General features: G+C 36.8%; 6 protein-coding genes across 6 annotated transcripts; 1 reads left to right on the top strand and 5 right to left on the bottom strand.

Annotated features, from left to right (window-relative positions):
* Nucleotides 1-650: 650 nt before the first annotated feature.
* Nucleotides 651-5,277, top strand: LOC139886092 (gamma-glutamyl hydrolase 2-like). The gene is made up of 10 exons (XM_071869835.1): nucleotides 651-1,105; nucleotides 1,527-1,613; nucleotides 3,318-3,407; nucleotides 3,725-3,819; nucleotides 4,070-4,130; nucleotides 4,255-4,344; nucleotides 4,433-4,495; nucleotides 4,588-4,676; nucleotides 4,817-4,909; nucleotides 5,140-5,277. The coding sequence occupies exons 1-10, from the start codon at nucleotides 764-766 to the stop codon at nucleotides 5,195-5,197; spliced, it is 1,068 nt and encodes a 355-aa protein (XP_071725936.1). The 5' UTR covers nucleotides 651-763; the 3' UTR covers nucleotides 5,198-5,277.
* Nucleotides 5,278-8,874: 3,597 nt separating this feature from the next.
* On the bottom strand, nucleotides 8,875-10,567 carry LOC139886091 (uncharacterized). The gene is made up of 3 exons (XM_071869834.1): nucleotides 10,410-10,567; nucleotides 10,008-10,331; nucleotides 8,875-9,579 (listed from the first exon to the last, which is right to left on the bottom strand). The coding sequence occupies exons 1-3, from the start codon at nucleotides 10,533-10,535 to the stop codon at nucleotides 9,106-9,108; spliced, it is 924 nt and encodes a 307-aa protein (XP_071725935.1). The 5' UTR covers nucleotides 10,536-10,567; the 3' UTR covers nucleotides 8,875-9,105.
* A 50-nt stretch (nucleotides 10,568-10,617) lies between these two features.
* Nucleotides 10,618-13,771, bottom strand: LOC139852611 (uncharacterized). Its single transcript, XM_071841924.1, has 7 exons — nucleotides 13,409-13,771; nucleotides 12,310-13,026; nucleotides 12,065-12,211; nucleotides 11,107-11,631; nucleotides 10,966-11,037; nucleotides 10,681-10,838; nucleotides 10,618-10,633 (listed from the first exon to the last, which is right to left on the bottom strand). Exons 1-7 carry the CDS (start codon nucleotides 13,421-13,423, stop codon nucleotides 10,618-10,620), a joined length of 1,650 nt encoding a protein of 549 aa, XP_071698025.1. The 5' UTR covers nucleotides 13,424-13,771.
* Nucleotides 13,772-14,263: 492 nt separating this feature from the next.
* On the bottom strand, nucleotides 14,264-15,169 carry LOC139886090 (uncharacterized). The gene is made up of 4 exons (XM_071869833.1): nucleotides 15,080-15,169; nucleotides 14,851-14,976; nucleotides 14,606-14,725; nucleotides 14,264-14,499 (listed from the first exon to the last, which is right to left on the bottom strand). Exons 1-4 carry the CDS (start codon nucleotides 15,123-15,125, stop codon nucleotides 14,435-14,437), a joined length of 357 nt encoding a protein of 118 aa, XP_071725934.1. The 5' UTR covers nucleotides 15,126-15,169; the 3' UTR covers nucleotides 14,264-14,434.
* Nucleotides 15,170-15,223: 54 nt separating this feature from the next.
* LOC139886089 (uncharacterized) lies at nucleotides 15,224-18,184 on the bottom strand. Its single transcript, XM_071869831.1, has 7 exons — nucleotides 17,954-18,184; nucleotides 17,780-17,851; nucleotides 17,409-17,576; nucleotides 17,135-17,305; nucleotides 16,792-17,001; nucleotides 16,563-16,651; nucleotides 15,224-16,123 (listed from the first exon to the last, which is right to left on the bottom strand). The coding sequence occupies exons 1-7, from the start codon at nucleotides 18,039-18,041 to the stop codon at nucleotides 15,503-15,505; spliced, it is 1,419 nt and encodes a 472-aa protein (XP_071725932.1). The 5' UTR covers nucleotides 18,042-18,184; the 3' UTR covers nucleotides 15,224-15,502.
* Nucleotides 18,185-18,990: 806 nt separating this feature from the next.
* On the bottom strand, nucleotides 18,991-19,744 carry LOC139852602 (uncharacterized). Its single transcript, XM_071841913.1, has 2 exons — nucleotides 19,372-19,744; nucleotides 18,991-19,316 (listed from the first exon to the last, which is right to left on the bottom strand). The coding sequence occupies exons 1-2, from the start codon at nucleotides 19,742-19,744 to the stop codon at nucleotides 18,991-18,993; spliced, it is 699 nt and encodes a 232-aa protein (XP_071698014.1).
* Between the last annotated feature and the right edge of the window lie 634 nt (nucleotides 19,745-20,378).

Raw genomic sequence — 20,378 nt, 5'->3', positions numbered from 1 at the left:
CCATTACACCAATCATGAAAGAATTCAAGAATATATGAAGACATGATCCACCGCACGTTCCACCAATAAATTAAAGCCGTTCATACGTTGTAAGTCCATGAACAATGTAGTAGCAAGTGATCTATCGATTCTACGTAAAACACAAATAATAACCTAATTATTTTGAATCAGAAAAAATAATAACCTAGATTGCTTTTATTAATGTAGTACATAAAAAAAAAAAAAAAAAAAAAAATAATAATAATAATAATAATAATAATAATAATAATAATAATAATAATAATAATAATTTGCGAGCTCAACGGTTCCCTGCATGTATTTTGTGTCATGAGATAGGGAGAAGTCATGAGTTCGATCCTTAGGGATGAGATGATTTACTTAAAACAATTGAACACCAATAATGGTCACGGACCTCTATCCTGAAACACTGCCCGAATGGATGTGTTACCGGGTACCGTCGATCGGGTTCAAATTTCTGCCCGAACGTGTTTGATATACGGTGCAAATGATGGGGAAAAAAGTATACGGAGTATACTAATACTAATACTAATAATAATAATAATAACAATAATAATAAAATATTATATACTAAAATATTGAAATTATAAAAAAAAAAAAAAAAAGTGTTCTGAGTCACCTCCCAATTTCAAAATAAAAAAAAAAAAAAAATCACAATAAATCAACCTCCGTTAATTTCCAATCCGGTATAGACCGCCTGGTGTACCATCGTCACCGGTGGCAATCATCAATCAATAATCTCAGTATGACAAAACCGTCGATTATGCTTAACTACATATGGATCCTTATATTGATTTCAGTTTTAAACGAAGTTAGTTTCGTTACAGTTGCTTATAAGAAGTCAACAATTTTACTGCCTTCCGAATCAGTTACTGTAATGACTGCCACGTGTCCGGCACCGGACCCTAGTCTAAATTACCGTCCGGTGATCGGAATTGTAACACATCCAGGAGACGGTGCATCAGGTCGATTGAGTAATGCTACAAATGCATCGTATATTGCTGCTTCCTATGTCAAGTTTGTTGAATCTGCAGGTGCTAGGGTTATTCCGCTCATTTATAATGAACCTCTTGAGACTCTGCAAATGGTAATTTTGCACCTTATCAATGTGAATTCTCAAATTAGACCGTAACTCTTATGCGAATTCTGCAATTTGTTGCCTTTGTCGAGTTAGTTTAATAGTTTTGACTTTAATTCTGTATATATGATATTTAAGTCTCTATATATATGCTGTAAATAGTACTAAAATTACTAATAGTGATGTTTTTGATGTTAGAAAAATGATAGAAGTGAATATGTTTAACTGAAGTAACTGATTGTGTGAGTTAATGCTACAAAAATTTGATAGAGTTGTGTAAATTAGAATAGAGGTACAAGTAGTGACTGTATTCACTCGTTGGTAGGTAGGTTAATTTTGATTTTACTTGGGAGAAGTGCGTTGCGTATGGATTCTCGAAATATTTGTTATGGTAACGTAATTTAAGGTAACGTGTGGAATTGCATTGCAGAAACTTAATCTGGTCAATGGAGTGCTTTTTACGGGTGGATGGTCGAAGACCGGGCTATATTTTGATGTCATTGAGGGAATTTTCAAGGTAAGTGCATGAATTATACGAATGCATGCATTAGGTAAAAAGGAAAGAGAAGAATAGAGTAATTACTTATCATTTTGATTTAAGGATTATACATCCAGAGGTCACCTAAATTTATCGATTTGTTTTTATAGGCTACACATATATGAAAAAGATTTTGTAGGCACACGAATTTGTTAGAAAACAAGGTTGAGATTTGATAATACTTGATTGTTTATTGAATCGTGAAAAACTTTCATAATAGAGTATTTTGACCATGACAAGCCCTGGGTTGCACGAAATCTCAATTGGGATAAGACAAGAAATTCAATTTGATTGTAGGCAAGAATAGTTTAAAACAGTGTATTGGCAAGACAAGAAATGATTAAATTTTACCAAAGTTTTCAAACATATTGGCGTTTGTTTGCTGAATGATAAATGGTGCACATCATTTGTTCATTCCGTCTTGTTGTTACATCACATTTGTTTTTTGTTTTGTCGTCAAAATTAGTAGCTTTTGCTGAACTTAATGCCAGTCTTTGAAAATGCGCTGTTTTACCCTGTTGTGTACAATTGACAATATACATATATACAAATAATAACATGTATGGTAATTTACAAAGAATGTTAGTGTTTCTTTATTTTTCGCCTGAAATCAAAAGTATGTTTTTCTGGAGGGAAAAACTGTTAAAACCAGTTACAAAACGAAAGGTTGCAACTCTTTGTTTTGGTGAAAGAATTCGTTATCCAAATGTTGCGACTTTTGGCAGGAAATTCTATTAGGTTGCAACTTTTGGTTATACTGTACCCAAAATTTTCTGTCTGTGGCGTTGCCCCACGACCCCGCGAGGGGCTGCTTCCCCTCGACCCCAACCAGGGGCGCTGCCCCTTGAACCCTGCAAGAGGGTGCATCCCCCTGACTCCCACTCTTTCCGCGACAGTGTCTAGTAAACTCTTTCGGGCGTGCACTCCACACTCTCCAAACCCGTTTTAAGTGTTACTAGAAAACTTGTGTTTTCAAGTAAATCGCAATTACCTAGTATAATCGTTAGATGACACTAAAATCACTAACATAATTCATATATGGTTTCATATTTAACAAATTCTTTCAAAAACTGAAAATTGAAAAAAATACACGAATATTAACGTATGTCTTAATTAACATTATTAATATTATTTTTATTTAGTTTTTTAGATACAAGAGTATTTTCGTTCTTTTACATTCTTATGACTTTTTAGCTGGATTTGATATGTATGGAACGACATTTCAATTTGGGTTGCTTACAAAAGAATCGTTCTCAAAGTGGGTGGCTTACAAAAACAATATACTCGTAATATACTTAAGTGGCCTCCAGGTTTATAATCACTTTAATTTATCCAAAAGACATTAGAGTGCAACTATGCTAATTTTTTTAAAGCTAAATTTGAAACTTTATAATATATGGATTTATGCTTTGAATACAACAAGTATATATTTGTATTATTACCCGTCAGAAAATAATCTCTTAGCAGTTGGAATATAGAAGGCGCATTAGAATATGGGATGGTTATCATACACAATAAACGTAAATCTCAAACTAGTTGTGATAGACCGAATACAGACCCTCAAAAAGTTTTACAAGCAACTATCTGAAGTTTGTTGTTATAAAAACCATATAGTTAATAACATCTGGATTCAAAGTAATGTATTCGTGACATTTTGGGCTTCTTTTGATTTTAACTTTGCAGCATGTCCTGAAGAAGAATGATGCAGGTGAACATTTCCCATTGCTTGCAATATGCTTAGGTTTTGAACTCCTAACAATGATTGTTAGCAAAGTAAGCCATGCTAATCTATGTTTTACTGTCTATTTTCCCTTTACAATGTTTTAGCTTTGATCATATTTATATACCTATGCTTCTTGAGAATCATTACTGGACATACTAGTTCAAGAATTTGTTTTAATGGCTGGAATTCAATATGTCCGAATGTTGTAAAAAATACTTGATGACTATGCTTGTTTGATACAATATCATTTACTGGCAATCACCTAATATGAAATCAAGTTAATTAATGTAGTATCGTTTGTATGTGAAATTCGATTTTCGTCCTTTCTGGTATAACTATATGTTTGTTTGTTCTTCTGTGTTACTAGAATAATAATATCCTCGAAAGCTTCAGTGCATCAGATCAAGCATCTACACTTCAATTCATGAATAACGTCAATATTGACGGCACTTTGTTTCAAAGGTATGACCTGATTTGCTAGGTTAGTGGCCAACTTTATTTTTTTTACTTTTACTAATGAGAAAATTGTAGTAAAAAATAATGATAGTTAACAACCAAAAACTTAGTCTCAGCTGATTATAAACTACATATAATAAGGAGAGCTTTGTTAACAGCGAAGGCTGCTGGTTTTTTCTTAGATTGATGCTTGAACATATTCTCAGTTTATATTCATTGTTATATATGACTATAATAACAAGTAAACCTTCTACAGATTTCCTTCTGACTTGGTTGCAAAGTTGAGCACCGAATGCCTTGTGATGCAAAACCATAAAGTGAGTGCAGACATTGTTATTAAGTGTATCTTAATCTTAAATTATGCCAAAACGTGATTGGCATACTTGCATAGGAGCTAATGTAAAGAAAAATTCTAATAGGTTTGATATGTTAATGTAACAGTATGGCATATCACCAGAAACATTTCTACGGAACACAGAATTATGCAGTTTCTTCACGATATTAACAACCAGTGCTGATGAAAATAATAAGGTGCATACCTTTCAGATCATTCTTGAAATCCGTTTTGGGTTATCTTTCCTATTGTTCATGGAACTAAGTTATTAAAAATGATAATCAGGCATATGTATCAACGGCTCAATCAAAAAGTTATCCCGTGACTGCTGTCCAGTGGCATCCTGAGGTATTAATATTGTGACATTTATATTAACTATTGCAATTAGCCAATCACATAATGGCTTGACTATAGCCTCAATATTCATATGTGTGATGCAGAAAAATGCTTTTGAGTGGGCCTCGTCAGCGATCCCACATTCAGATGATGCAATCCAAGTGACTCAACATGTTGCCAACTTTTTCGTGAGGTATGCTCATAATAAGTCATGCGTGTGTTATGGTGTTTTGAACCAGATACTATCATGGAAAGCCATATTTTGTCTAGAAAGCATCTGGTTCATCCAAAGTTTGATTAGTGATGTAATTAGTGATTGTTTTCTGTGTGCAGTGAAGCTAGAAAATCATTCAATAGGCCATCTACTCAACAAGTGCTGGATAACCTTATTTACAATTACAAGCCCACTTATTGTGGGTCCGCTGGGTAAGTTTTATGTCTTAGTTTCTATTCGGGTCCCAATGAATTATTTCTGAATGTTAACTGCTTTGTCATCTGAAAACATGTTTACAAGGACAATAACATTAGACAAATGAAGATAAAAAAAGGTTGTTGAGAACTACTAACATGTGTGGTTTCGTTCGTGTCAGTTTGTTAATTATCAAAAATTTCAGAGAAGTGTTTTATGTTGATTTCCTACTATTTTGTGTGTTCAGGACGGGATACGATGAGGTTTATATCTTCGCCGAGACAGAAAAGACTGCTTGTCTCTAATCTAATACTTGGATGTGATATTGTGTTATACACTTATACGTATCATAAACGTCTATAATTGTAGTTAAGTATGGTTTAAACTGTACATATGTAGTCATTATACGAATCATTGTTTAAAGCGTGTTCCCGTGATAAGTTGGTGATTGGAAACCCTATATTGATGATGCAATGTAATGTAATGTAAACTGCTACTGAAAACTTTACATATTTGGTTTAAAGTAAAAAAAAGGGTCAATCACCAAAATACCCATTTTTTTTGGCCTTTTCTGAGCTGGAACCCCCCTTTTTTTTTTTTTTTTGAGAATTTGCCCGCGCAAGGCTCAAGTATCTTTAGACCTTGCGACCTTGCGGCTTGCGCTTTTGCGTGTAAACGCAAGGCGCAAGGATAAGGGCTTGCGTCCTTGCGCCTTGCGCCTTATCAGAATGGATTTTTCCTGATTTCTGGATAAGATTTTTTTGGATTCTTTGTACCTTTACGGATAAGATTATGTACCTGTCTATTTAATGAGGCTAGAACTCCAGATTAATAATTTTATTTTACTTCATTTTCAAAAAGATCAAGTCATTAGAGCATCGTTAAGGTACCAACTTTTATCTATTTTTTCACTAATTTGTGTCTTAATGAGCTGTAGTAATGATGAAGCATTTGTTGTTTATGTATGTTGTGGAGGTAATTTTGAATTTGTTAACAACATACCTATGTATCTGCCTCTTGACTGTTTTAGAACCAGATTAAAACTACCACTTGCTCCACAAAAACCAATAAATCGAAGAGTATTGTTAAGGAAAATTCTCAAAAAAATTGAATTGCCACCTAATGCACCTGTTTCGCTAAGATATATTGATAATAATCATATTTTTGATATTACTGATGATCATGAAGATTTTTTCGAGTTTTTAAAACACGCTGTCACAAACGAGCCTATTGATATTTATGTTGTCGACAAAGTTAGAATGCTTCAACCCGGACAAAATTCACAAACACACCAGCCCCAACAAAATCCACAAACACACCATCTCCAACAAAACCTCCGGATTCTCGAGTCTCAACCAAACAAACAAACTCACCATCTGCAAAAAGAACAGGATGAAATACACAATTCCGAACCAAACCTCGAAACACACTATTCGGAAGAAAAACAGGCTGAAATACCACCTCCAAACACAGAAGAATTTGACTTCTTCAACCATGGCGCCGAGAACGTGTGTAAAATAAAAAAAATAGAGAACCCGTTTATACCTGTTGTTGGGTCTAGTGAATCGGATGAAGCAAGTGACGAGGAAGATGAAGATGAAGAAGATGAAGAAAAACAAGATGTATTCTGGAATATGCCAACTCTACACTGTCAGCAAGATGAAGAAAACCCAGAATTTACGACCCCAATTCCAACCACGTATCAGGTATCTGATTTGGTCAAAGTTCGTCAAACGTTTTCGAACAAGGAAGAATTCCTAAACCAGCTATTTACAAAATGCCTTGAAGAAAACTTTCAAATAAAGCCTGTAAAGTCAGACAAATCTCGGTACACCGCTAAATGTGTGTTGCCAAATTGTGAGTGGAAATGTAGTGCATACAAAATAAGACACACTGAAAACTTTATGGTTAAAAAGTTGCATGACGTACACACTTGCTCACGCACACAAATTATGGGAAACAATAAACATGCTACTAAAAAGGTGTTGGGTAGTATTCTTATGGATTCGTTCAAGGCTACTAATCGAGAGTATAAACCAAAAGATATACGTGATGATGTAGCTAATCGGTTTAGAGTGAGTGTATCAAACAATCAAGCATGGAGGGCCAAGTGTCAAGCAATAGAGATGTTACGTGGCAGTAGTGATGACTCCTTTAGAATGCTTCCCATTTACCTTCATAACCTTAAGATCCACAACCCGGGGACCATCACCAATTTGGTTACCGATAAAGAAAATAAATTTGTGATGTGTTACATGTCCATTGGAGTAGTTGTAAGTAAATATATTTTAGCAAAAACCACCTTTTAATATGTACACCATACGCAAAGGCGCAAGGGTCACCTTGCGCCAACTAATACGCAATGACGCAATAAAAACCTTGCGCCTTGCGTATGGTGTATGAGGTCTTTATTAATAATATTTGATTTACTGTGAAAATTTCATGCAGATTCGATCATTTGTGCAACATGTCCGCCCGATAATCATCGTCGATGCTGCACATTTAAAGGGTGGGTACCTGGGTACTAATTTAGTTGCTGTTGCGATGGATAGCAATAATGGAATTTTGCCATTGGCTTATGGAATTGGTGAAGGCGAGACAAACAGTGTTTGGTCATGGTTTTTTGGTAACCTAAGAGATCATTTAATGAGTTATGGTATGGTTGATCGTATGTCAGAGATTACTTTTATTTCTGATCGTGCTGCTTCAATAGCACACGGCATTGCAAACGTGTTTCCGGAAGCGTTTCACGCTCATTGTGCACGTCATTTATTCATGAACATCAAAACTAAATCCAACAAGATGAAATTCTTCGAATGGCACTTTTGGAAAATGGTTAAGGCGTACCGTGCGTCGGATTTTCATGATCATCTGGATGTATTTCGAAGGAGATTGAAAGCGTCTTATAAAGTTCTATGTGAGGATGGTATCAATAGATGGTCCAGAAGTCAATCTACTCATATTAGGTATTCATACCTTACAAGCAACAGTGTAGAGTCTATAAACTCTCTATCAAGACATGCTCGTAAACTACCCGTTTGCATGTTGTTCGAATTTTTTCGTTGTTCAATACAGGATTGGTATTTCAAACATCGCAACAAATCAGTTAGTCTTACTTCACCGGTTACTCCATATGTTGAACGTAAGCTAGCTAAGAGGACGGACAAATCAAGAAGATGGCGAGCATTTCCATCGACAAATGATCTAATAGAGGTACATGATGGACGAAAAAATGGGTTGGTTAATCTACAAGATAGAACTTGTTCATGTGGTCAATGGAAATTATCAGGCATACCCTGCGGTCATGTGATTGCATCAGCACGACACTTCGGAGTGGAGGATATTAGTTGTTATGTATCACATTGGTTCAGCACTCAAACATACATAAATACGTATTCCGAACACATTCTTCCTCTCCCCCATCGGTCTGAATGGTCGGATCTGGTTCCCGGGATTTTGCAACTTGTACACCCCCCAGTTCTAAAGAAAAGACAACCTGGACGTCCTAAAGGTAAAAAACGCATTCCTTCAAAAGGTGAAGAAACTTCAAAAAAAGTAAGAACTTGTAGTCGTTGCAAAGAACCAGGTCATTCTCGATCAACATGCCCAGCTGCTTATGACCGAACAGGTGAATCAACTTCTCAACGGGCAAGAAACACAACCTCGAAGGCGAAAGAGACAGTCGAACCATCTCAAGCTTATCAATCTCAGTTTTATCCAACGTACAATTTAGGTAGTAATTAGTTCCTAGAATACGTTTATTTTCAGGAACAAATTAAGGTGTGATGTCTTCCATTGTTGTAATATTTTTTAATTAGTATTTTATGATGTGGTTTCGTGTGTTACTTCATATGTTATAATATTGAATGCACAAGCTAGTGTTACAAGAATAATAAAAATTTTGTGGCGCAAGGTCGCAAGATGAACCTTGCGTGTGTTTCAAAAATAGGCGCAAGATCGCAAGAAGAACCTTGCGCCTGCTTAATAAAAAGGCGCAAAGACGCAAGAATCACCTTGCGCCTGCTTCTAAATACGAGGCGCAAGGCCGCAAGAAGGACCTTGCGTCTACGGCTATTACGGGACGCAAGGTCGCAAGGTCTGATTACACACCTTTGCGCCTTCAAAAATACAGTTACGGACCTGTTCACAGTTTACAACATTTACAGTTTTATACACAAATTACATAATTAACTACAGTTTTCAAAATAAAACCTCAGTTACCAACTTTTGCTTTCTCTTTTGGTGGGGGTTCCTGGGTATCAAAGCGTGCACGAAAGAAGGTCTTGGCCATTCTCACTCTGTAGTCTTCTGCGGCCTTTTTAGGATCTCCAATGTTTGGGATTTCATCCCACCCAAAGATCACCCTCTCCATATGGATGCAGACCCAAACACCACAGTCCCCATTACTTCCACCTTGCACCGGCACGACTGGTGCTGCCTCGGTCATGAACTCGATGCTCTCCTTGTTTTCCAAGTAGTCAACAATCTGGGAGTCTTGCTTTTGGTTAAAGTAATCAATTGCTCTTAAGTATACAGGCAATTGATCTCCCAGATCTTTGGTGAGCTTGACAATTTCTTGATCAACATGACCGGGCAAACTATCGTACACCAATATCTTCTGTTCCTCCAAGTTCAACACAATCAGAATAAAGTGTTGAGCATCGTAAAAGTGAACGGGGATCAAAATCTGCAAAAAACATACACAATATTAGCTAAACTGTAATAGGCGCAAGGACGCAAGACCATACCTTGCGCCTGCAGAATGGAAGCAAGGACGCAAGACTAAAGGGCGCAAGGACGCAAGGACAACCTTGCGTCAACCAGAAACAACAGGCGCAAGGACGCAGGGACAACCTTGCGTCAAACCTAAAACACAAGGCGCAAAGACGCAAGTCACACCTTGCGCCTGTGCCAGAACACCTAAAAAGACCAGGCGCAAAGACGCAAGACTGAACCTTGCGCCTGAAAAAGAACACCTCAAAACACCAGACGCAAAGACGCAAGGACAACCTTGCGCCCAACCTAAAACACCAGGCGCAAGAACGCAAGACTTAACCTTGCGCCTGTTCCAGAACACTTCAAAACCTAAAATTTGTATTGGGAATTAAAACATACCTTATCACAATAGGCCCAGGATGGATATAGCTCATCACTACCATCCCCTAATCCAATCAAATACATATAATCAGGTGGATTCTCCCCTGTGATTGCTACTTCTCCTCTTTTCTCCGCTTCTTTCCGTTTCTCTTCCTCCCTTTGTGTATCATCATAATAGGACTGAAACGCTGCAAGGCTAGAAAGGAAACCCAATGGCATGACAGTCCATCGAGAACTACACGCAAACGAGTCGGTCGGGATAATAGGAGTGGAATACTGGCTTGCTCGGGGGAGAACCCTCTGACGATATCTCAACATAAGTGTAGCCCATCCATCAATATGCTACAATTGTGATAAAACAAATAAGCATGAAACTTACTTAGTTTTCCAAGAATGGAAACAAATAAGCGAGCAACTTACTAAGTTTTCCAAGTATCCGGAATATCCAAGACCAAGTAACCTGATCCAAAACTCAGGTGTGAGGTATATAAAATTTTCGTTCTGAAAAATGAACATGCACCGCGTTTCTTGCTTACTATCCACCATACTCTTCGGATCTTTTGCAGGCCCAACGTGCTTTCTACCTTCTCTCCAAGCATTGGGTGGTGGTGGTAGTAGAGTTCCTTGATCATTCACTAGCCTGTCTACCATCGACCAAATTTCCTCGTCATTAACCCAATCCTTTTGCGACCGTTTACGCTTTTTCACAATCGGAGCAACAACATCTTCTTCAACAATAGGGTGGGGTTCTTCTTCAACAACACCCTGTTCTTCAGTATCGAGATTAACAACCTCCTCAGCCTCAGACACCCTCAGCCTTTTCACTTTGCGAGCAACATCATCTGACAGCTGTGAATTATAGAAAGTCAGGAAAAAAGGCGCAAGGGCGCAAGATAACCCTTGCGACACACGCAAGGACGCAAGGTATGACCTTGCGCCATTTATGTAACATAGGCGCAAGGTCGCAAGACCATACCTTGCGCCTGTTTGTCAAAACAAGCGCAAGGACGCAAGACATGACCTTGCGCCTACTTTTAACAAACACAGCCTGTTTATTCTCGATAATTAATGACAAAACTGCAAGTTTAAGGTAAAAAAAATGTAATTAAAGATATACCTTCTCGATTGGTTTTCTGTATCCCGGTGTTGTGAAAGGGGAGCTTAGTACACGCGTTGGTCGTCGATCTCTCATTCCACGTCTAATCCGTTGAGCTGATTTGTCGTTTTCATTGTCTGAGAAGGATCGACCAAGTAACTCCTCATCTTGATTTTGCTCTTGTTCTAATATTCGTTTCTCTTGTTCAGATATACGTCTCTCGTGATCATTTATTTGCGTTCTACACTCTTGCAGCTCCTTCTCTTGCCTATCCATCCGTTTCACCAAAGACATGTATAATTCCTTTGCATCAGTAGATAAGTTTGATTGAGTCTGAGATTGAGACTGAGATTGAGATTGAGATTGAGACTGTTCTCCACCACCATGTTCCTCATTGACAGGTTCATCTTCAACAGGTTCTTCAACTTCCTCATCCACTTCCGTCCCATCAAAGTATTGGCAACTTTTTAACCACCATTGACATCCACTCTCAACATCAGTGGGATGCAGAGTACGAAAAGGTCGTTTATTCTTCGGACAATCATCCTGTACAACAGCAGCAAAAGTTAAATCCAAAGGCGCAAGGACGCAAGACCAACCTTGCGCCTCGTAAATGATGACGCAAGACTACTCTTGCGTTGACCATAAGACGTTAGCTGAAGGCGCAAGGACCCAAGGACAAACCTTGCATCCCGGAAACTAACACGCAAGCCGTGAACCTTGCGTGTTACGTCATCAGTAACCAAGCGCAAGGTTGGTCTTGCGTCCTTGCGCCTAATTACTGATGACGCAAGACTACTCTTGCGTTGGCGATATGACGTAAGGTGCAGGCGCAAGGTCGCAAGAACGAACCTTGCGCCTTGGTCACGCAAGGACGCAAGATATATCTTGCGCCCATCACAGAACCCATTTTATCCTAAATCCTTACTCTGTATTCTTCCAGCACCAACAAAACTTTTATGTTAAAAACAACACTTACCATAACGTTTAGTAGATGCAGGTAATCAGTGACTGAAAAAGTCTCAGCCGATGAACGTTTCCAAAATAAGGCCCTCGGTACTCCATTTTTGTCTGTCTTGTGGGCAAAACTTTTAATTGTTCGTCGATATGCCTCGAGAATCCAAATCTACAAAATTAGTTAAATAAATAAGGACGCATAAAAAAATAATATACGATTCAAATGTAGAGGTATTAACCAAATCTACCAAACTTGTTTATTTTTACCTTAAATGACCACATAAAACCGACCAAAGTATAACCCTTTCCCACCTCTAACTGACTTTCCCGAGCTTGAAATCCATCTTTAACTACGGGGTAAGTGGCATCCCAAATACGATTACCCCACGGGTAGTCATTCAATTTAGCAAAGTCTTCGACTAGCCATAGGTATTTTTTGCTCACCACATGAATCCCTTGCTTACCCATAAACGCTCTCTCCACAATCAAAATAATGGCTAGTCGCACGACATCATCATCACTAACCACAAAATCAGCACCATCATATAAAAGCTTTTGGATATCGGTAATTGTAATGTTTGAATTAACTTTACGATTTGGGAAACAACGTCGTCTAATCGGTGGTGTTTCTACATCATAACTTCTGGGAATGTAATGTGCCATGTCCGTGCGACGACTAAACTTAAACCCCGTGATGAGACAAAATTCCCGCCTACTAAATCTAATTTTGAAATTCGGACGGAAACTAAACCATATTTCCTCATCATCAGCAGGGTACTTTTCATCTATTCCTATCGGTCGCTCACTCTTTCTTTGGAGCATTGCATGTACAAGGCCCGGATCATTGCCGGTGTAAGAAAGATCTAGCCAAGGACCAAAACAAGTTCCCCTAAAATTTTTTTGTTGATTCTCAGTCATTGATGCCTTTAGTTGAGGTATAACATTAAGCATATTCTTCATCGTCAACTTCGCCTCAACATATCCCTGAAACATACAGTTTTTCAGAAGAAAAATACAGGCGCAAGGACGCAAGTCGCACCTTGCGTCTCGTGTATCACACAGGCGCAAGGACGCAAGACGTGCCTTGCGCCAGCTACTAGGGACAAAACGCAAGGACGCAAGACTTTCCTTGCGCCTATACCAGATTCTAGTTTTAAGCCCTAAAACAATCGTGTTCCAGTTTTTATAAAATGTTAGCTTCCAAATACTGTAACTTTAACAAATCTAGCAACACTATAAGTGAGTTTTGCATCACCAAGCTCGTTGAAGCATTTCATCGAACACTTGGTGTGCAACAAAAATTATATATCATTTTCGACATAGAAATGGAGTAATCGAACGGAGATAGTTGAAAGGAAACACTTACCTGTTCTTGTGACATATTGATCACGTTTTTTGTCGGTTTTTTTTCTCTTCCTTTTTCTCAATCGTGGTGGTGATGGTGATGCTAATGGAGGCGGTGATGGTAATGGTGGTGAGATGTACTGATGGCGGTGGTGCTGGCGATGGTGGTGGTGGTGGTGGTGATGTGGTGAGTCTCAGAAGAAAGGTCGCAAGGGTAGACGGGTCGCAAGGGGGTCGCAAGTGCAAGGTTCTTTGTAATCGCCGTCGGTCGCAAAGTGGTCGCAAGAGCTGAGTGTCGGGGTGTGTGTGTGTATGTGGTGTCTGATTTCTATATTTGACCTAATTTTTTAACACAAGGACGCAAGGCGCAAGGACGCAAGGCGCAAGGACGCAAGTCGCAAGGTCTCTTGCGCCTTGCGCGGGCATTTTGTCAAGGTTTTTTTTTTTTGGTACCAGCTCAGAAAAGACCAAAAAAATGGGTATTTTGGTGATTGACCCCAAAAAAAAAATCATGTTTGAATTGATGTAAATGATACTCTGCAGTCCTATAAATCTTTTAAAGCGAATACATAAATACTTGTTTTGCTTTAAGAAACGCAAATTATTATATGCACAATTTGAGTTATGTTAAGATACGCAATTGTCATTTTTATCGCAACCAAAGCTCGTATGTATTTGTCAATGTGTAAGCCAGTTAAGCTCGACTAAGTTGATATTTAATTTAAAGGATTTCGAGCTAGACTTATAAAATTCAAATACTTAATTCTTTTTGGAATTGAATAAAGAATAAGTATTTCAAAATTTAGGCAATCCGGATAAGCCGAAAATATATTTACTGCGGAGTATTTCAGTAACTTATTTTTCATAGAATTGGTGAACAGCATGACAAAAATATGCCTAAAAACTAATTAAAAAGAGTGATATAAGTGTTGATATCACAAAGAAATCATAAGCCTGGAAAAAGTACAGCAGTTAAACTGAAAACCAGGCTCGAAAAACTTTTTATGAAATAAACTAATAAAGCTACCGCTGTTCTTCATGCTTCCTTTTAACTCCGTTGTATCAAATTTGTTGGCTCGCTTAACACATACCTTGGTATTTCATACTTGGTACCTGCAAAAACAATTTGCAGTTTTGCTTTTAGAAACTTATAAGTTGTTTAGACTACAAACATGGTGGGTGAAAATCAAGTTTGAAGATCATTGTGTAAAATTAAAACCTCCTTCATCATAACAAACTGTCATATCAGGTTTATGAACAATCACCCCTGCACTGTCCACAATAGCTTGAGCAAGCTCTGTATCAGCCTCAGCTGCTGCGTGTATCGCATCCCATATTTCTTTTACATAATCCAAATAACCATTTATCAGAATAATCCAAACAAAAGTTTACTCTTTTAGTAAACTTATCTTGTACGGATCTAAAAACAGTGGTGCGTGTATCAAAATAACTCATAATGTTTACCTTTTTTGCCACCATGGTGAGGAGCTGTATCCCAAAACTCGTCGCGCATCTGCACTAATTGGCTCCACGTAACTGGTCTTGGAAACTTCCATGGCTTTGGCTTTCTAATTTTTTTCGTACTTGTTCCTACCGTACAAATGAAAACCGGCGATGAAGGTTTTCAAACAACAGCAATCGAGAATTAAAACTTAAGAATATCATTATATAAGTCAGATTATGTAAGACTCACTAGTTTGCTTATTAAGGAACGGTCGAAAACAACCCATTTTGAGCATCTTCAATCAAATCAAAATTCAGCTATATTCAGCATGAAAATGGCTATAATCAAGGTAAATAAAAATAGATGCCAGAAAGATATAAATAGGGGTAGTTGGGCAGCTTCATTACTCTTTCTCGTGATAAAAACTCTCACTTTCAAGCATTCAGATTCATGTGATTACAGACAAACAGTTTAATTGTTTGCTTACATAAAATCTATCTCATGAAAACAGATAGAACAACTTCACCATGCATCCATAATTCCACTGTACAACACTTAAAGCTACATGGAAACGAAAGTACAACAACCCAAACGAAATAAGTATCTCAAGTCTACGTTAAGACCATGTTCGACAAAATGTATAGTCTACAACACTACAAAGATTTAACACGTTTAATTGTAACGATATGAATCACCATACTTGTTTCTCATATAGCTAAACTTGGGATCATCGTAATTAACTGGTTTTAAATCAACCGGCTTTTGTTCAGCTCCCTGCACAACTTCACCTCTTTTATCTCTAGGTCGATGTTTGGGTCTATCTTTCTGGCTCTTGGATCGAACATGTGGACCCTCACCACTAGCCCCACCATAAAACTCTGCATATTCTTCTCGTTTTGGGATCCTGTGTTTGGTTGGATCTTTCGAACTAGATGATCTGATCTTAGCGGGTTTAGTTTCGGGATACTTTTCATTTGGATTATGAGTATGACGGGTTTCAGAAACAGGGGTTGGAGTTCGGTGTTTTTGTACCAATGCGGGCTGATGAGCTGGCACGTCTTCAGGCATTATGAGATGATCTTTTAATGGGGTGAGGCCTCTTTTAGAATTTACGAACGGGTTGAAAGAAGCAAAGATGTTACCGAAGCCTTCAAGGGCGAGTTTTGATAGATCGATTACGAGCTGACCAAAAGACGGCCATCCTGCTTCTTGTTCTTCTCGAACGGTCTCCACGGGTTGAGTCTTAGCAGGTTTTTCGTTGCTTGGTTTTCTATTATCAATCTCCGCCTTTTCCTGTCATTCACATGCAAGATTAGATGATAATATCTGTAATAATAGTTTTAATATACAGGACAATAGTTAAATCATTACATACAACGGTAACATACTTTAGTTATAATATAAGAGAGCTAATTGAGTTTGTTACGTATCAGTGGTTGGAAATCATATTAGTTGTTGAGATTTCAAAATCAATGGTTGATATCAGGAGATAGACAATTATGACATCATCAACCAAATCTATGATTGAAAATCATAGCTATGAACTCATCTAAAGGTCAATATTCAATATTTTGATAAAAGATGACATAATTATGACTTATCTTTTAAATAGAAAGAAGAAAGAAGAAGATTTGCCATATATATTAAGACGTGACAGTGGATGATTAAGGAAAGTTTTTTTTAAGCTTAATTAAAGAAAGTTTAAGTTACACAAGGAAGATCACGCTCTTACCACATTCGCGAAATACGAAGAACCATATCCTTGTTGAATCATACATACAACATATCCTATCAAGATGGCACCGATAACCAAAACGAGATCTGCCAAGTGCATAAATGGTAAGATATACAGTAAATAAACCATTTTGTAAATAAAACGAAAAGATTATCATTTTTCCAAACAGAACCCCAGTATTTTTCACGCTAAATTCTAGTTTAATCACAATGAAAGGTATTCAAACCTATGGAAGAAACAGAGCTATCATGGTAATCACAATCCTCTTGATTTAATGAAATTTGTCGAAGAGCAGCATTTCCTCGATCAATAACTAACAACGAGCACGTCGGCCTCACATAAATTACATCAAAATCATTTGAAAACTGTGCATCCTCACTCGGCCCATCCCTATACCCAGCTACATTTGATTTTCCTCCAGCAATTGTCGTCACACCTGTACATAAACTTACTCCCTAATCAATCTTTATAGAAAAAGTATGTAATTTTGATGTGATAAAGGTTCAAGCAACCTATTAAACATGTATATAACTTGAAACTATTTCATATATAATGAAACAGATGGAAACCTGTTTCGCCAATCTTTCTGATGGCAAGATTAGACGTATCAGCAACATAAACGTTTCCTTTATCATCCATTGTAACTCCTTTAGGATGATCAAAACGGGCATCATTCGATTTTCCATCAACATGACCAGTATAACCCTGGAAGGACCCCGCAATTAATCTTGCCCGACTATCTGTATTAACAATTATTGGACACAAGTTTAGTTTAATCAACTACTTAACATAACATGATTTAACATAACAATGTAACTACATTTAAAGAAGAAGGTCACATACATTGAGACAAAGGGGGCGTAATGCGAACAATGTTGCTATTTACGGAATCAACAGCGTAAAGTTCGCCTTCAGGTGAAACGCGTATGGAATAAGGCACAACACCTAACTTATTCCCTTCCACTACTGTTTCTACTAAATAACCATCTTCAAATTGAATAATATTCCCATCTGTGTATCACATATTTTATTAATTAAGTTATATATAATTAATTAATATTAATAATATCATATCATACTGCTAATCAAAAGGCCGTCTACATAAACTATACATAAGTAAATCATTACTTTCTTTTATTTAAACCAAATCAATTCAATATTTAATAAAATCTAGGGTTGTTGAAATAACAATAAAATATTAAATTAAAAAATACCTGATAATGGTGATTTTGAAGATGACCTAGCTGTCCACTTGAGAATGGAAGATAATTGCTTAATCACCGGAGCTAAATTAACAGCAAATTCATGAATACAATTACATTTACATACATTTATTATATTAAACAGTTTAGCTTCATAAGAAATGAATCAGAGAATTTATTACATACCAGCAGCAGGTGCGGCTTGAGCTCGAAACTGAAAGATGTAAATGGAGATAATGGTTGAAAAAATTAGATAAATAAGTGAAAAATTCATATCTGTTTAGATCAGATTGTTGTTGAGTGGAGGTTTGATTTTGGTTTTGAAAAATTGATAGTAAAGTAATTTGTTTGGGTTTAATTAAAACCCCAAATGAAATGAAATGAAGCTGAGTGTTGTTCTCCACCGGTGGTAACTAGACGTAGTTGCTCACAGTTATCAAGGAACACATTCTCTCTGTACTTTTTGGAATTTTTTTTACCTTCCTTTTTCTTTTTCATTTTCAATTTTTCAATGTTTTCCTTTTTATCACAACTTTTTTCTTTTATTAATTATTATTTTTAATTACTAATTATTATTAATTCTTAATAACACTATGAATATGAATATTAATTAATTATCAATGTGAATTATTAATATTAATATATATATTAATACTATATATTTAATTTTAATATAAATTATAAGTTATAATTAAGTTAATACTTTTCATTTCATCTCATAACTTTTAATATTTATATATCCATCTATAGTTAATATTAAAATGCTATAAGACCATGAATAACCCTGCATGTGACGTCACAGGCAGATTGTTCACTTTTTAGCCAAAAAGTACAATCTGTCTGTGACGTGGCAGTGTCAGCCTTTGACACCAAAATAACCCTGACGCCCCTCCAGTGTCAAATAGATCCAACTAGTTTTATTTTTTCTTTTTCTTTTTTATTTTATTATGAATACAAATTATATTACATATAATTAAAAACATATAAAAATTAACCATTGCATAAAATTTAACCATTACATAAAATTTAACTATTACATAAATTTAACCATTCATGGTGCGGAATGCGGACGGAAGGTTCCAAATATGCTCAACTAGATCATCTGTTAGTTGGTCGTGCACCGTCCTATCTCTTATTTCTCGGATGATAACGTCTTGATCCCGTCCTCTATTTGGTATCCGTTCTGGACGATTCTCCATAGCTTCAGTAATGAACTCTTCCTCTCAATCACTTAACGCAAATCCTTGATCTTCCAAAATCATATTATGTAATATGATACAACAGTCCATAAGTCTCCGCATCTTGTTTACCGACATAGTGCGTGCTGCTAACCTTAAAATATGAAATCGACCTTGAAGAACCCCAAATGCCCTCTCTACATCCTTTCGGGCACTAGCTTGAAACCTAGTAAACTTAATCCTTGGATCATCTGTCGGACACGCAAAACCTTTGACTAAAGTAGCCCAGTCAGGATATATACCGTCAGCTAGGTAATAGCCTTTTGTGTACTGATTACCGTTTACCTCAAATGGTGCTAGTGGAGATGTTCCTTTTTTAAGTTTATCCATAGGATTGATTCAAAACATTTATATCATTGTTGGAACCAGCCATTCTAAAAAATGCATGCCAAATCCACAAGTCATACGAAGCAACTGCTTCAAGCATAATGGTAGGTTTCTTGTGAACACCCCTAGTGTATTGTCCCTTCAAAGCAACGAGACAATTCTTCCACTCCCAATGCATACAATCAATACTCCCGAGCATACCCTTAAAACCATGTTTCTCCTCATGTTTACTATATAATCGTTGAACATCGTATGCATTGGGAGATCTCATGTAACGTTCTTTGTATAATGTAATAATACATTTACAAAAGTTATCTAAACAAAGTATTGAGGTTTGCTCACTCATTTTTAAATATTCATCAAACATATCGGCGGCAGTTCCATACGCCAATTGGCGTAGAGCCGAAGTCATTTTTTGCAATATTGTAAAAGTCGGCCGACCGATAGCATCAAAACGTCCCCTAAAAATCTAAAATGCTCAGGAGTATCATGAGAATCGAAATTAGAAATACCTTGCGATATTCGGAGAAATAGTTCAATCCGCATACGAAAACGCCTTTTAAATTTATATGGCAAAAACACGGGTGTGTCACTAAAATAATCCTTCCATAAGTTTTCTCCGGCTTCCTCACGATTTCTTGGAATATAAATTCGGGATCTTGGAACACACTCGGATTCGACTTCGTCATCCTCATCTTCTAAATGTTGAATAAGTGCAATAATACGTTCGTCTTTCGAATCGGAATCGTAACTAAGTAAATACGATGCCATGAAAGAAAAATAATTGATAGATATGAAAGAAAATTGTATGATATAATTGATAGAAATGAAAGAAAAATAAAGGGAAATGGTGTGTTAAAAGTGTAGGATGTATGAGTTTATATAGATAAAAATATATAGAATTTAAAAAAAAAATCAGAAAAAAACAAAAATAGCCGTTTGCCAACGGCCATATTTTTCAGCCAATCCCCATCTGACACGTATCCCTGACTTCCGTGAAAAACTTGACTAGCGCCCCGGTTTCGTCATCGGTAACGCCCCACTAG

Source organism: Rutidosis leptorrhynchoides, chromosome 1 (assembly GCF_046630445.1).
Source record: "Rutidosis leptorrhynchoides isolate AG116_Rl617_1_P2 chromosome 1, CSIRO_AGI_Rlap_v1, whole genome shotgun sequence".
NCBI lineage: Eukaryota > Viridiplantae > Streptophyta > Magnoliopsida > Asterales > Asteraceae > Rutidosis > Rutidosis leptorrhynchoides.
This window is presented reverse-complemented; position numbering and strand designations above follow the sequence as displayed.

What these genes read in the sequence shown, in the direction of transcription:
- LOC139852602 (XM_071841913.1), bottom strand. Translation starts at nt 19,744, where the DNA reads ATGACTTCGGCTCTACGCCAATTGGCGTATGGAACTGCCGCCGATATG. An exon ending in TGCATTTTTTAGAATGGCTG is followed by an intron (nt 19,317 to 19,371) that starts GTTCCAACAATG and finishes AACTTAAAAAAG; the next exon opens with GAACATCTCCACTAGCACCA.
- LOC139886091 (XM_071869834.1), bottom strand. Translation starts at nt 10,535, where the DNA reads ATGGTGGATAGTAAGCAAGAAACGCGGTGCATGTTCATTTTTCAGAAC. An exon ending in CCGGATACTTGGAAAACTTA is followed by an intron (nt 10,332 to 10,409) that starts GTAAGTTGCTCG and finishes TCACAATTGTAG; the next exon opens with CATATTGATGGATGGGCTAC. An exon ending in CCTGGGCCTATTGTGATAAG is followed by an intron (nt 9,580 to 10,007) that starts GTATGTTTTAAT and finishes TGTTTTTTGCAG; the next exon opens with ATTTTGATCCCCGTTCACTT.
- LOC139886092 (XM_071869835.1), top strand. Translation starts at nt 764, where the DNA reads ATGACAAAACCGTCGATTATGCTTAACTACATATGGATCCTTATATTG. An exon ending in CTCTTGAGACTCTGCAAATG is followed by an intron (nt 1,106 to 1,526) that starts GTAATTTTGCAC and finishes ATTGCATTGCAG; the next exon opens with AAACTTAATCTGGTCAATGG. An exon ending in CTGTCCAGTGGCATCCTGAG is followed by an intron (nt 4,496 to 4,587) that starts GTATTAATATTG and finishes TGTGTGATGCAG; the next exon opens with AAAAATGCTTTTGAGTGGGC.
- LOC139852611 (XM_071841924.1), bottom strand. An exon ending in GTTTTATGTGGTCATTTAAG is followed by an intron (nt 12,212 to 12,309) that starts GTAAAAATAAAC and finishes CTAATTTTGTAG; the next exon opens with ATTTGGATTCTCGAGGCATA. An exon ending in TGCATCTACTAAACGTTATG is followed by an intron (nt 11,632 to 12,064) that starts GTAAGTGTTGTT and finishes GCTGTTGTACAG; the next exon opens with GATGATTGTCCGAAGAATAA.
- LOC139886090 (XM_071869833.1), bottom strand. Translation starts at nt 15,125, where the DNA reads ATGCTCAAAATGGGTTGTTTTCGACCGTTCCTTAATAAGCAAACTA. An exon ending in GTTCCTTAATAAGCAAACTA is followed by an intron (nt 14,977 to 15,079) that starts GTGAGTCTTACA and finishes TTTGTACGGTAG; the next exon opens with GAACAAGTACGAAAAAAATT. An exon ending in TCACCATGGTGGCAAAAAAG is followed by an intron (nt 14,726 to 14,850) that starts GTAAACATTATG and finishes ATTATGTAAAAG; the next exon opens with AAATATGGGATGCGATACAC.
- LOC139886089 (XM_071869831.1), bottom strand. Translation starts at nt 18,041, where the DNA reads ATGAATTTTTCACTTATTTATCTAATTTTTTCAACCATTATCTCCATT. An exon ending in TCAAGCCGCACCTGCTGCTG is followed by an intron (nt 17,852 to 17,953) that starts GTATGTAATAAA and finishes CTGTTAATTTAG; the next exon opens with CTCCGGTGATTAAGCAATTA. An exon ending in CTTCGTATTTCGCGAATGTG is followed by an intron (nt 16,124 to 16,562) that starts GTAAGAGCGTGA and finishes TGTGAATGACAG; the next exon opens with GAAAAGGCGGAGATTGATAA.